General features: G+C 39.9%; 1 protein-coding gene across 1 annotated transcript; it reads left to right on the top strand.

The window, feature by feature from the left end:
- Positions 1 to 10,750: 10,750 nt before the first annotated feature.
- Positions 10,751 to 14,799, top strand: cdcp2 (CUB domain containing protein 2; the record flags this gene model as incomplete). Its single annotated transcript, XM_083928002.1, has 6 exons — positions 10,751 to 10,817; positions 11,077 to 11,424; positions 12,357 to 12,698; positions 13,661 to 14,014; positions 14,197 to 14,375; positions 14,494 to 14,799. 6 exons carry the CDS (start codon positions 10,751 to 10,753, stop codon positions 14,797 to 14,799), a joined length of 1,596 nt encoding a protein of 531 aa, XP_083784128.1.
- Positions 14,800 to 14,865: the final 66 nt, after the last annotated feature.

Genomic DNA, 14,865 nt, shown 5'->3' with positions numbered 1-14,865 from the left:
TTCTTCACAAGGGGTTGATTATCTCAAACAAACACACACACTTTTCTTCTGCTGTGAATGCAAGTATCTCATGGATTACATTTTTCTTGCCAAACAAAGCCATGGCTAATATTAAAGACAGAAATGTCACAGAATAATTAGGTTGTTGTGTTTTTGCCACCTTGTTTTGTTAGATTGCTGCAACATTATGTGGTTCAGATGAAACAACACCAGCGTGGCCTCAAGTACTATGGCTGGTGAAATTGGTTATCATATGGTTGCGCAATGAAAGACTTCAAAACATCATTTGCAACTAAATAATAATGTGAATGTTGAATAAGAGCTACGTGTGGGTATTCTGCATGTGACCGAGCTGTACATATTGCTGGTGCCCCCGACAGATTGGTAAATTACTGCTACACTAGGCCATCTGTCAGGAAGCAAAAAAGCGCATTCACACCCAAAAGTCCACCAAGGCCAAAGGGGTCAACAGTAGGGAAGAAAACTGTGGCCAGAGATGGGCCATCGTGATATTCATACAGTAAAATCACAATACACTGAAGGATCATATCACTGATCATGTTGTGTTTGTGCTTTTAGGTTAAAATCCGATAAGGCAAAGGTCATAGGAATTCTGTTGACATGGCAATGAGGGTATTAAATCTTTGACATTCTCAGTGTGCTGTACTGTACCTGCTACCTCAGCAGGATACTGGCATTTAGTAGAAATTAAGCAGAAAACAAATGGCACTTATGAGTAGTGCCTTAAAGGCATGAGTACATTTAGGATACGTTCAACAAAGGTTTGGTTTAGGAACAAAGATGACTTGGTTAGATTTAGGGAAAGATTACATTGTTTTGGAAGGATCGTGGTCATGGTTCAAGGAAACCAATGTTGACCGTCTGCAGGAAAACGTCAACAAACGCTAACGACCATAACCTTCTCCCTCTATGGACTGTGTGGCTTTATCCTGACGGAAAAGAGACAAAACTCCTACGGCTGTGAGAGGATTTAGTCAAATGTAAGTAAACAAATGTTGTTTTTAGGCATCTGCTGCAATGACCAATTAAATCAATTTTAAACTTACATATTATAAAATTCACTTCAAAAGATCAAATGCAAGTGGAATAATTCTGATAATTTCAAGTCACTGCACTCATATTTTTCAGCGAGTAACTGAGCCGCTTCTTGCGTCACTGATTCCTGTCCCCATCCACTTCATCATTCCCTTCCTTAATTACTTGTGTGAATATTCATGCAAGAGCATAGAACATAGCACAGCAATCTTCTGATAGCTGATGCATTATGAGTCAGATGTTTAGTACCCAGTGAGTAAAGGGTACTAAAACAGCTTAATCAAGTGCTCTCGGTAAGGGCTATAATTGTACTCTGTTTATGTGCCAGGGTGCTCTTCTCTCCCCCCTTTGAGTTCCTGTTATCTGGAGTATTTACACTACAGCATCACTATGTGAGTGATTAATTAAAAAGCTGTCTTTTTTTGCCCAAAACAATTCAGCCGTCTAGGCACCACAGTTGAAATTGATTTATAGAGCTCAGCTATTGAGGCTATATTTTTGTTGTTTGCACTATGAAAAGCTGAGATATATATTATCATTATACACAAACACTTCACTTGTCACAGATGCCAGTACATTTCAAATTGTGCCTTTGAGGATAATTTGCACAATTAGCAAAGCTGAGCTGATTGATATTGAATTCACTGATGTAAACAAACTGGGTGTTGGAAAGTCTGTCAATCAATTGGAGCAGGGCATCAGCGTTCCAACGTTGTGTTTTGGTTTTTGAAAGACAGGTTTGATTTTGTTTGCAACAGATTCCGCCTATAGGAAAAAATAGTAGATTTTAGGTTAATAATAGAGCTATTAATGGGTCAGCTGACTAAACATGCTGATTAATGCTATTTTGAGATAGTCAGCATCAATCGATTAACAAAAAAGCTGCAGACACATCTACAGGCAGCATTTTCAGGGCAGTTGTTGTAAAACAATATTAGCGCTCCCCTTGTGTCAGTTTCGCCATTCTACAGACAGATGTCAGTGTAATGCTGGGAAGTCTCCAAACAGCTAAACCAGATCACAGGAAACACTATTGTACTGACATACGTAGCATCCTCCTACTCCCGAGTAAAACATTTTTCGGATTTGTCTTTTGGGAGGGTTTTTGGACGTTAAGCAAGTGTAACTGTGAAGCCTTTTATGGGCCGTCCACACGACAACGCAATGATAATAACGAAAACAACTGAAATCAACTGAAACAACGCTTTCAAAATTATGCTGCAAGTTATAGCCTACAACTAAACAAACAATGCAGACAATAACTCTGTTAAGAAAATGTTTATTTAAGTTCAGAAGTTAAGTTTGCGTATCATTTATTACTAAACTGTTGTATTTTATCAGATTAAAAAAAATAAATAACCAACAGATATCGGCATTACGTATTGTCCATCGGCTGCCCTGCTCTTTAAATAATATAAATTTAAAAAGCATATAGCTGACTACTATTTCAGATAGCCTAGTAGCGGAGTTGAACTTGACCTGACTCACCAAAATAGATTAGGGGAGTGATGATATTGAACTTCACCACCAAAAAAATGCATTAAATACTGAGCCCACAGTCAGCTTTAACAAGGAATGTGTATGGATTATGTTGTACCATTGCATAAACATATTGCTTTGAGTTGAATTACACTATTTCCCCAATGCTTCATTCACTGTAAAGCATGTGGAGAAAATGTTGCTGACTACCTACCCTACAGTATGTGACAAAAGCCATGTTGATCTTGCCACGAAGTCAATACTACTGGGAAAAAACTATGTGAGGACAAAAAAACAATAATGGTTAAAGCCAAGTTATAATTGTATCCTCTGCCAGACACCTGTTTTTTTGAGTGAGCAAAAAGGAAACAACCTAAAAGAATGGCAGTAACCTTTCTACAAACCCATCAATCCAACTCACATGAAGCAGCAGACCATCATGTTAGCACTGCACAGAAAACATCCCCCCATTATTTCTTTCAATGAGACCACTGCAGTGACACAGCACAGTGCTGATACAAAGGGCAGGGCAAGGCGGCTTTATTTATAGAGCACATTTCATTAAAAAGAAACACAATGTGCTTTGCATTAAAAAGAAAGGGCTCCACAAGAAAAACTGGCACTGCATATCATTAGTAGTTCCACTTCTCTTCATTCCCCTCAGCCCTTGGCACTATGTAGCAGCATACACAGGGTTGTGAGGGCAGAGGGAAAGAAAGCGGGGGATTTAAATGTCCTTGTCTTTGTAGTACACTTCCAGCCCAAACTATTGTAAATCGACAGATAGTTGAAGGCTTAGAGTGACACTGCGTTTTACAAATCATCACAAACACAGGTAGGATAATTGCATTGGTAATTGGTAAGCAATGAGAGTTTTACGGACATTACTGCAACCTAACCAGGGATGTATTTTTTTACACCGAATGCACAACTACAATGCATTGTGGTTGATATACACTTCTGGAATGACAACTGTTGTTGGCTTGCTCCCTCGGCCCTCCAAGGGAAGATCTCAATGAGTTCACAACAGCTAGTGAAACGAGGCAATAGTGTCGCCATAGATATGATAAGATATTCCTTTATTTGTCCCACACAGGGGAAATTTTGTATTCAGAAATAGGGTTGGACTTATCTGTGTTGACCAGTTAAAAACATTTAAGCCACATTCCTCGTAAATATCTTTGAAATTTGAACTGGGTAATTCAACTGTTTATCTTGCAATCTTTGAAACAGAAAGGAGAAAATACCATTGTCACCATGATGATTTTTCAGAGGTAAAAAAATCTTTCGTCATTATCTTTTCCTCATAGTGCTATAAACTGCTTTGTGTTTAGATGTCTGGTAAGCCTTCAAACTCTCTTACTCACACCAGTCTTCCGAGATCCTATTCATCATCTCGCAGCCACCTGCAGCCACACGCTGTTTTCAGTCTGAACGCCCAACACCTCAGCGATGCAGCAGAACTATTATCCTGAGCCTGTTGAAAGCACACAGATTCATAGAAAAAGAAAATGTCTTCTATGAAAGGTTATGTGGCACTGATGAGCAGCATGACCAACAGTACGACGACCCATCATCTGTGCTACAAAAGCTTTCCATGAAGCCAACATTACGGGGACATAGTTATGTGAAGAGCCTGTGTGCAAAGCTCCAATCATGTTTACATTACAGTAAGTGGACAGTAACACAATCTTAGCCTCTATGAAGGACCTACTGAGGCAACTTGCAAAATCTATTCTTCATCTCCTCATAAAAAAACAGGATGCTACTTCATTATCCACATGCCAAACACACATAAACCAAAAAAAAAAAAAAAAAAAGCTCAGCCACTAGAGAGAAAATTGTTCACAGTTGTACTTAGCAGCAACATAGCAATAATTTGCAAACAACAAACACCATGGTGCTGCACATTAGCAGTGTCGCCGGCTGATCTGAATGGAAACAAACCTTTGGCTCAAGATGTAGGCCTATTAGCACAAGCATGAAGCACTTACCTTAGCGTGGCATTTGTTTGGGAAGAGTTAACGTCGTAGTTCTACAGGAAAGACAGGAAACCCCAAGTTGAAAGTCCTTGAAACAGTTGATAAGACGACCAATTATTTCTTCTCAAAGCCGCCCTGAAGTGTCATTATGGCAGTTAGCTCTCTTGTGAAATGCTACGCGAGGAGCACAGTTAGAATAACAGTAAACAGCAATGTTGCAAGCAACTTTTGGCACTGCTTTGACAGCTCAAACCTGCAACACGTGTGTTTGGCCACTTGGGGGTAGTCGATCAGTTGGCAATTGACATTATCACAATCTTTGAAGTTTGATATGACTAACTTTTTTTTTAGCAGTGGCTTACTTACATATCCAGCAGTTATGGAGGAACATTCATTTAGGTTCGTCCGGAGGAAAATATCTGGCTGTTTACTGCTAAATGCTCACTTTACCAGTCACTAGCTAGCTGGTAGCTAACTCTGTAGGCTGTGTGGCGCAGCGGCAGAAAGAGTGATGGTTGATTAATGACTGTTTGCTCGGTTCGGTACGCTGTCAATCGGTGGATGACTGACACTTAAAACTGCGCCTGAATACGTCTGTGCGTGTTTGTCTGTGCGTCACAGATCGTGTTAAGTCGAAAGGAACTGCAAACTTCATTAATTAATTCATTCATCTTCAACCGCTTGTACTATTTATGGATGAATTCAATCATATTTCTGACTCACCTTGTAATCTTTTACTACATTTTCTCTGTATTTGGGTCTGTCCATCGGGTTTGTAGTCAGAATCAGTAGTAAAATAATAATAATAATAATAATTATTATTATTATTATTATTACTATTATAATAATTATTATTATTATTATAATTATTATTATTATAATGAAACCCGTATTGTTGTAAGTGTTCACTGTATATCCATTGTATATTGTATGTTGTTATATATTGAATGGTATGTATTAGGTTCATTCAAATCAATTTATCAAAAGTGTATGTTTTTCCTATTGTATTAATTGAAATTGAAATTCAAATGTTCCAGCAATCTTTTAGTTACCATTGCTGCAGCGTGGGAACCAATTAGTGTTGCGTACAGTGTAGAAGAAATAACATTTTATATGGTGCAGTGTTTTTAGAACAAATAAGTTCCAATTAAAAGAGCGAAATCTCCTATTTACACCTCAAAGCACTGACTTTACAATGTCTCATAATTTGCGGTTTACTTTGTTGCTGTAGTCCTTTTCTGTGATTCACATCTTATGTAACAGTTAGTTAGTTAGTTTAAAGGTAGGAGAAGAGGTTGTTGTCAAGGGAAGTCGATTCTTTATCCCTTATGTTGCTTAACCCCAATACTGGATTTCATTGCCCTCACAACTATAGAGAGAGGTTTAGTCATTATGGTATGTAATCCAATCTATGAGCGCCCTGAGTTGGAGGTGCAATGACATACAGGTATACTGTCCTAGAGAGAGAGAGAGAGAGAGAGAGAGAGAGAGAGAGAGAGAGAGAGAGAGGGAGGCAGGCAGAGATCTTGTTAGAAAATTAGCTTTTGGTGCACTCAGGAGCAGCTGAAACAGGAGACAAAAATCCAACCAGCTACAATACAAAACGAGAAAAGGGATGAAACACTGTAGTGTGCATCTCAACAGCATGCATGCAACATAAAATGGTTCAGGCTTATCCTTTGGGCTCTTTCTCAAGAAACACACCATGCATTAAAAAAAGATTAAAAGACAAATCATGCTAACCAAGACATCACCCTGAATATACTTGGAGATGACATGGAGATGTTCTGCCAAGCTGCAGGCTGTGTCAGAAACATTAACTTTTTATTGTCCTGTGACATACATGCTTATATATTCATCTCATTTCCCCCCGACTGTCAGGGGCTTTAGAGAACATTCATCAGAGTGAGCAGTTACCAACAGTCTCTGTTTACCCATAGCAGCATCTAACATAATCTGTGTTGATGTGGAAAAATATGTTTTGTAAACAAATTACATTTATTAAAAAAAAATACCAAGATTCACATAATTTGTGTTCTTATGCAATTAGGACCCAAATATGCCAGATGCCACAGCTGACAAGTGCCCCCGCAGCAACAACAACAACAACAGCAGCACATGTAAACACATATAGACACTCCTCTCACCTGCCAGACAGTAAATCCCATCCATCTATGATCCAGGGGGTTAATAATGTTTAAATGATGCTGACTATAACTAATTGTAACAAAATGCTCTTTTCATGTACCAAAATCATTCTGTTAAGCTCCAAGAGCTACCCCAGGTCAAAAGGCTGCTATGTTTGACTGACGTTCCCTTTTATTCTGCTGGAATTTTCAAAAAGTTTCAACCGTTAATTGTTTTTTTTGTCTGTTTACTTCCTAATAGGTGATTTAATTGCTCTAAACCAACGATATCTTTCTGAAACACATTTCAGCCCTGCCCAGTGCTCACATCCTTGAACAATGACAAGTTTTCAGAGAAGACAGAATTAAAATTCAAAGGCAAGGCAGTTCATTTTAGTTCCAGGAACTGTGTGAAAAACACTTGACTGATTTTAATCACATTCTTATTTATTTCAGCTTAGAGCTCAGCATGACTTTTTAAAAGCCAGTGGTGATTTTCAATGGGTTTTCATAGAGCAACAGCACCATCTAGCAGGTCTCTGTCGGCACATCCTATTAGCTTTGCTCACTGAAGCCATTACATATTCACTCTAAAAGCCCGGCCTTCACATTACTGCTGGAATAGCAAACATTTATTTCCAGAATGGGTTTAGACTAAGAGTACTTTATCTCCCTGTCTGTTATACACTCCACTGAGTCAGGGTTATTGTTGCTTACATGTGTCTGCAATGTTTACTTATAAGACTGCCAAACCGGGAGGAATGAGTCAGAGGATATGATGGACATTTGACAAATAGCCTACGTCAAAATCTCCGTCTGAGAGTCATTGCAGTGTTTTTCTCAGAAACTAGAGTGTAAACAAAATCTACATTCAAATATCTTGTGTCTTTGAGAGAGATGACCTTGCTCGGGAGTCACAATTCAGTGATTTCCGTCTACAGTTCAGTTGGTTTTTAATGAAACATTTAGCATTTAATAAGGAATCAATCATTAAGTTAATTTCTTTATTAGATAAAATAATAGAATAGAGGTGGAATCAAATAAGCACAATGGCTGAAGAACTTTATTTCATAGAAATCCACTTGAACTACATGTAGTGGAAAGCTGCAATTACTGTAGGTACTTTGTGCAAAACATGCAAAGAGCTAATTAGATACACAGCATGCCTCACCGTTCAAAATGTAGATAGCACAGGATGTAGGGTGTAATTTTCTCATTCTCAAATACAAGCTGCAGGTGTGAGCCACAGTGGTAACAGACACCAGAACCATATCTCGCAGCAGGCACTTTTATTTTTGATTACATTATAATGCAAACGCCTTAGCAATTTTACTTAAGTCCTATTTAAATGCAAGATGACTACTTATAATGGCATATCAGAGTGGTGTTGATACTTAAAGGAACAGCGGGGGGTACATCGTTCAAGAGTTAGATGAGAAGGTCGATAGCCGTCTGTTAAATATGAAGCTAGGGTCAGGAGGCAGATGGCTTGGCCCAAGGATGCCACTGCTCCTGCCCAAGAAATAGTTAGAAACCCCATCTCAAATTAAACAAATTGCACACAACATGTTTAATTGAGAGCTTAAGTGGTGCTGGTAGGAGTTGTTTTTTTAACCAGGTGTTTGCTACATGTTTCCATTTGTATGCTAAGCTAAGCTAACTAGCTAACTTCTCGTGTAGAGCGTAAGTGAGTAAGCGTATTCCCCAAAATGTCAAACTATTATTTAGAAGGGTTTGTGGATATACCCATGTCTCAAACAGAATTATTAAATAAAGGTACTTCCTAGCTTTTTCTGGAACCTTCAGCTGCATTGTGGTCTTCATCTGATGGAACTCAGATTTTCTTGTTAAACTACCATTTCAAAGGTCAACAATGAACCTTTATGCTCAATAATATACTGTAAGTTTCAAAGATTCAGTGACTCAAAAACCTGTGCAGCTATTTTAATAGTAACATTGCATGGAGTAAGATTTTTCTTGTCTTACTCTAAACACATCTACACCGGTGCGTTTTTCCGTAGACTTCCATTTCCATTCAAAGTCAAGTTGTTGATGCTGTTGTCTCGTGCTTAAGCTGCTTCTACACAAGAACTCACTCCACTAAATCAATAGTTCTGGGATCTTGCACACTATTACTACTTACTATTCTGAAGTAATCATTGATACACACACATCATCAGGTGAATATATATTTTACCAACAATGTGTTGGATTTCACAGCCAAATGACTTTCTTAGGCTATTGGGAAAGCAGAGGGGTAAAATATATAGCTATCAGAACCATGGAAAGCTCTCTGACGATCAAAGTGCTGGCTGAAACATGAAAACTCACTGTGGTGCTGAAATGATAGCTGACTTTGACAGATGGCATTTTTTGGTGCAATAATCTCACAAGTGCACAACTATTTGATATAAAGGCGAGAGATTATGGTAAAATTAAGCCTATACCACATGACCAGAGAGGAGGTGGCTGTATATTTAACAAAAAATATATACATTACTTCTGACTATTTTACTTAGACTTAGACTTCTCTTTAATGATGCCTTTGGGATGACTCCCGCAAGGAAATTGAGTTTCCAGCAGCTTACAAAAACACAAGGGAGGAGGAAAATACAGTATAAGATAACCGATATACTCTTAGCTAAATAAATACAGAAAGTATAAAAAAATAACAATATACAGTAAACAATAAACTCTTAGTCAAATATATATGAGGTAGATGTAAGGTCAAATAAAATTCACGGAAAGTTAAATCAGATAAGTTAAATGTAGAGGAAATGTATAAGATAAAATATGTATGACTGTATCTGACAGAAATGAGCAGTAAGGATAAATTATTGCACTTAAGTGGTGGATAAAGTTATTGCACAAAAAAGGAGATAAGTGCCCAGGTATGTAAGAGCAAACCATCAACTGCACAGTGAGTGGCTCCCACTCCTTCCGTTCTGTCCTCTTTATTTCCTCCTCCCCTGAGTGAGGAGTTGTAGAGGATGATGGCCTGAGGGACAAAGGAGTTCTCGAGCCTGTTGGTGCTACACTTGGGCAGGAGCAGCCTTCCACTGAACAGGCTCCTCTGGTCGCTGAATGCGGTGTGCAGGGGGTTCCACTGAACAGGCAGGGGGTGGCCCGCATTGTCCACAATGTCCAGCAGTTTTTTCCGGTGTCCTCCTCTCTGCCACCGTCACCAGCGAGTCCAGTTTCATGCCGACCACAGAGCCGGCCCACCTGATCAGTTTATCCAGTTTGGAGATGTCCTTCTTGGATATGCTGCACACCACAGTGTAGAAGAGGACACTGGTGACCAGAGGCTGGTAAAACATCCACAGCAGTTTGCTGCAGATGTTGAAGGACCGCAGTCTCCTCAGGAAGTACAACCTGCTGTGTTTCTTCCTGTACAGGTGGCTTGTGTGTGTTGTCCAGCCACAGCCCGAGGTATTTGTACATGAAAGATGGTGGAGATGGATGGGTTACCTTTTCAAGGTCATATAGAGCATGTACCTTCTTTAAACACAGGCGTATTTCCGAGGTGAAAGTCTGAATCACTCTTAAGAGCGTGTTGTTGCAAGGCCATCTTTCTCCACCCACAGTGTAAGTGCACTGCCTGAAACTGTCTACATTAACGCCCCTGCTTACATTGCTCTAATGAAGCCCTTTATATGAGTGACAAATGTGAGCATCGTCCTCTGTTTCATCCTCTCTTCTATCAACTCTACTTGCAGTTGGTTTGTGTGTGTGTGTGTGTGTGTGTGTGTGTGTGTGTGTGTGTGTGTGTGTGTGTGTGTGTGTGTGTGTGTGTGTGTGTGTGTGTGTGCATGTGTGTGAGACCATCATTAAAATTGTATAACATCTCTCCAACTCTCCGTGTCCTGACAAGCCACTCATGCTCATTGGATATCAGTCATTAAAATTTAGCGAAGAGGACAACACGTGGTTTACTTGGGTATCAGGTTTCTCATTCAGGCTGTGGATGAATTTTTCAAAGTCCTATTACCTCTGCAGGCACCACTGATGATGTCTCAAGGCTGTGTGCTCAGACACTGCTGTTGTTTTTTGTCTCTGCTGGAATTGTAGCTAAGGCGTGACAAAAGCCATATCAACAATAACAACATGAGTCTCAGGGTGGCTATAGTGATTCATTTACTACTGCTTGTTGACAAGGCTGATTCTAAAAAAGGTGAGTTGCTATTTGTTATCGTGGTAGAGCAAAGCTTAAATCGGATGGAAGTGCTTTATCTTGCAGGTAGTGTATATACAGAGAAGGTTGGGGCTCAATTGTTCAATGTCAGCTTGTAATGCACTTTCAGAGGTTGTATCGGGTTGCTAGAAAAAAAGTCAAATAAGTAAGCAAGGAAAGAGCTATAAATCATATTCGGTATCTTTTTTTCCTCTTCTTTTGAGCTGAAAAAGCTGCACTTTTTTTTTTCATTACAAAGGTGTCAAATGTGGAGGGATCCTCTCTGCTCCATCTGGCAATATCTCCAGTCCAAACTTCCCGGGGCTGTATCCCTACAACATTGACTGTTCCTGGCTGATTGTGGTGGCAGAGGGCTCTTCTGTCCTCCTCACCTTTCACCACTTTGAGCTGGAATACCATGCCAACTGTGCTTACGACTACATCAAGATCTACAATGGCGTATCTGAGGATGAGGGAAACCTCCTTGGGACTTTTTGTGGTGACATCTCCCCTCCACAGTTCACCTCTTCTTGGAACGTCATGTCCATCATCTTCCATTCAGACCGCCATGTGGCCTACAGGGGCTTCAGTGTTGGCTACAGAAAAGGTAAGTCATTATATCTGATAAAATCTGACAGGGATCAGTCGGCCTACTGCCCAAAACTTCAGTTGATTTTCTGCCGCTACCATAAGTCATGTCTTTGGGCTAAAACTTCTTGACCTTAAGTGACTTGGAGAACTTGGATCTCACCAAAACATCATACAGAAACAAGAGTCTTCAGACATGCTCGTGACTCTGTGTTCACCATGTTTATGTTTGGCTGATATCCTGTACCATGTTCATCATCTGTGTTTAGTGTGTTTCGTTAATAAGCACCAAACACAAAGTACAGCTGAGGCAGATGGGACCGTCATTAGATTTTTACAGGCATTTAGGCAAAACGCATCATTCTGATATCGTTATCATTATTGTCATGATGTGCACAGTTTACTTTTGCATTATACTATAATTCTCATGTCATTACAAGTACACATAATGTGTACCGCTTATTTTTGCACTAATATCCTTCTTATGTCATTGTTACCGTAGTGATTGCAGCTTAATTTTGCATTAACATACGGCTTATCCTTGCATTTTTTTTAATGTTCCTGTGTTTACTCTACTACTCTACATGCCTCTGAAAATTGTGTTTTGAACTGTATTGAAGTGAAAGTGAAATTTGACCCAGGGTCAGGGAATCTAAGTTATTACAGTTCATCCAGGGACCATAAATGTGTGAATCAAATTTCTTTATAATCCATCCATTACCTTATGAGACATTTCAGTAAAAAAAAAAAAAAAAAATGTTAATCTCATATTGGTGCTGGAGGAAAAGTCAGGGGATCACCAAAGCCATTAGAATGTATCCTCCAGGGTCCTTGAATATCTTTACAATCTTTACAACCCTCTCTGGAGGTTATTAACTGTCATCTCTGGTATTACTTTTTCAAAAAGAAAAATGTAAGGTGCATATGAGTTTTCCTTCCATCCTTTTCTAGATATGTGTGGTGGAGTCCTAACTGGCCTATCAGGTGTAATCTCCAGTCCAGGCTACCCTCAGGAATACAGCAACAATGCTGACTGTTCTTGGGCCATCCATGTGTCCAACAATAGCGTGGTCACCTTGGTCTTTTTGGACTTCCAGCTGGAAAACAACGAGGGATGTAATTTTGACTTTGTCGCCCTGTTTGATGGTCCGACAGTCACCCATCGTCACCTGGGCAAATACTGCGGGGCGAATAAACCCCCAGACATGGTCACTACCTCCAACCATCTCCTGGTAATCTTCAAATCTGACTTCAACATTGGTGGACGTGGGTTCAAGGCCTACTATTACTCAGGTAGGAAAGTTTGATGTGATTAGTTGTACTCAAAAAAATAAACACTAAACATCAGTATGCATTGTGCTTTCAGTGTTTGACCCTGCGGGAAATTGACCAATCAGTCAGATTTTTGGGTTTACATAAAGCAACTTATTCATAGAAATTCTTTTCATTCTCCTATTCAGAACAGAAAAGCAACCATGAAATCCAAATGCATTACATCATACTGAAAGTTTGAAACAGGGCCGATGAAAGACCTACTGTAGAACATGACACAAACGATCCTGTCATCTGATGAAATGAAAATTGAACACCTCTGCTTCAATACAAAGCACTATGGCTGAATAGAGCAGAGCTCATCACCCATCTCACACCATCCATTCCACCTTGAGTTTTCTAGCCAGAGCGGAGACGTGAATCCAATTTAAACACTGCAGAATAACTTTTAGACAACCGATCACAGACTGTCCCCATTTGATCGTGTCAAGCAAAGAATAATTGGAAAGAGGGTGAAAATCCAAAAACAGTTGCAAAAAGACATTGGCACAAATTTTGATTTACTGTTGCCTCATTAATCATCACTTATTTGATAAGAATAAATGTTTAAAATGTCATGCTTTTAATGGAATAGTTTGCCATCTTGGGAAATATGCATATTTGTTTTTTTGTTTTTATGATGAGTTATATGAGAAGATTGATAGCTTCATACTTACACAACTGAGTGACAATCTTTTCATCTAACTCTTAGCAAGAAAACAAATAAGGATTTTTCTCTCAAATGTGAAACTATTCCTTTTAAACTTTGAACGAGTAATCTGTTTTGCCAATGAAATACTTCTATAAACACAAACTTTTACTTCTGAGACTCACGTGTATCTAACGGTGGATGCAATCTCCTACAACTGCAATACCGAACTGAACTCAGTAATCTCAAATAAAGAGTAAAGTTGACTTAACTTATCTGATTGACTTTTTTGCAGGTGAATGCCAGCAGGTCATGTCAGCTGTAAGTGGCAACTTTAGCAGCCCGCATTTCCCAAAAATCTACCCAAACAACATCAACTGCCACTGGAGCATCACTCTAGCAGCTGGATACCGCATCAAACTATTCTTCCCAGTCATGGACTTGGAGGACCGCAACAGTCTGTCGGATGAGTGTGACTATGACTCTGTTGCAGTTTACGACGGGAACAGTCAGACAGACACCCTGCTGGGACGCTGGTGTGGCAGGGAGCAACCTCCCTTCCTCGTCTCAAAGGGCAACAAGTTGCTGGTGGTCCTCAGCACAGACAGAAATGAGGCTCACAGAGGGTTCACTGCTTCTTATCTTGGAGGTAAATGTCCCCTGTGTAGTTAATTCTACGTATATAGTGGGTGCTGTAGGTTTACGTCATGAACCACCTACTGCTTTCAATGATCAGTCTAAATCTCAGGTGCCACATTTTTATCTCTACAAACGACTCTTTCCCATGGCATTGAAACCAAAGTGTGAACTGTGTCTCCCCCCAAATCTAAGTGGTACCTGTAAACGTCAGCTGCACAAGATCAGAATTCACCATATTGATACCACAGCAATCCTTACCTCAGCTGGACCGTGAGAGCATCTACCTGGGAGATCCGACCTGTGCCGCCCAGCTGACTGCCACCTCGTACAAGATACTTGCTCAGTTTGTCAACTGTGGTACTGCTGGCCAGGTGATTAGCCACAGTCTCATATCAGTTACTGGCACACCATAATAGGCAATGATTTACTGTACTTCAGCTGTTAACGACACTTGCTTCTATTAATACAGTAACTCCTGATCCCTTACAGAAACACCGGAACATCACCGTGCTGGTAAACAAACTCTACATTGATTTCTCTGACGGGAAGCAGCAGAACGTGCAAGAATATAAAGTGCAGTGTGATGCCCTGCGGAAGATAGCATCAGTATCAATCATTTCAGCAGAGGAGCGTCGGCTCGAGGAGCAGGCCCAGCAAACTGACAATGACAGTAAAGACAGCGTAGGGGGTCCAGAAGCTGTGCCTCATGACCTGAGTGATATTGTCTTCATCAGCATCTGTGTTCTGGCTGTTATTCTCATGGTGATTGCTATCATTTGGCTGGTGCTCCTTTAGTATATATTTTATCCTCTCTCTTATCCACCAAAGAAAGGACTGGAATGCTTAAGTTGTCATATTTTC

Source organism: Echiichthys vipera (genome assembly GCF_963691815.1).
Source record: "Echiichthys vipera genome assembly, chromosome: 15".
Classification (NCBI taxonomy): Eukaryota; Metazoa; Chordata; class Actinopteri; order Perciformes; family Trachinidae; genus Echiichthys; species Echiichthys vipera.
Note: the sequence above shows the minus strand (reverse complement) of the source record. Positions and strands in the feature narration are given on the sequence as shown.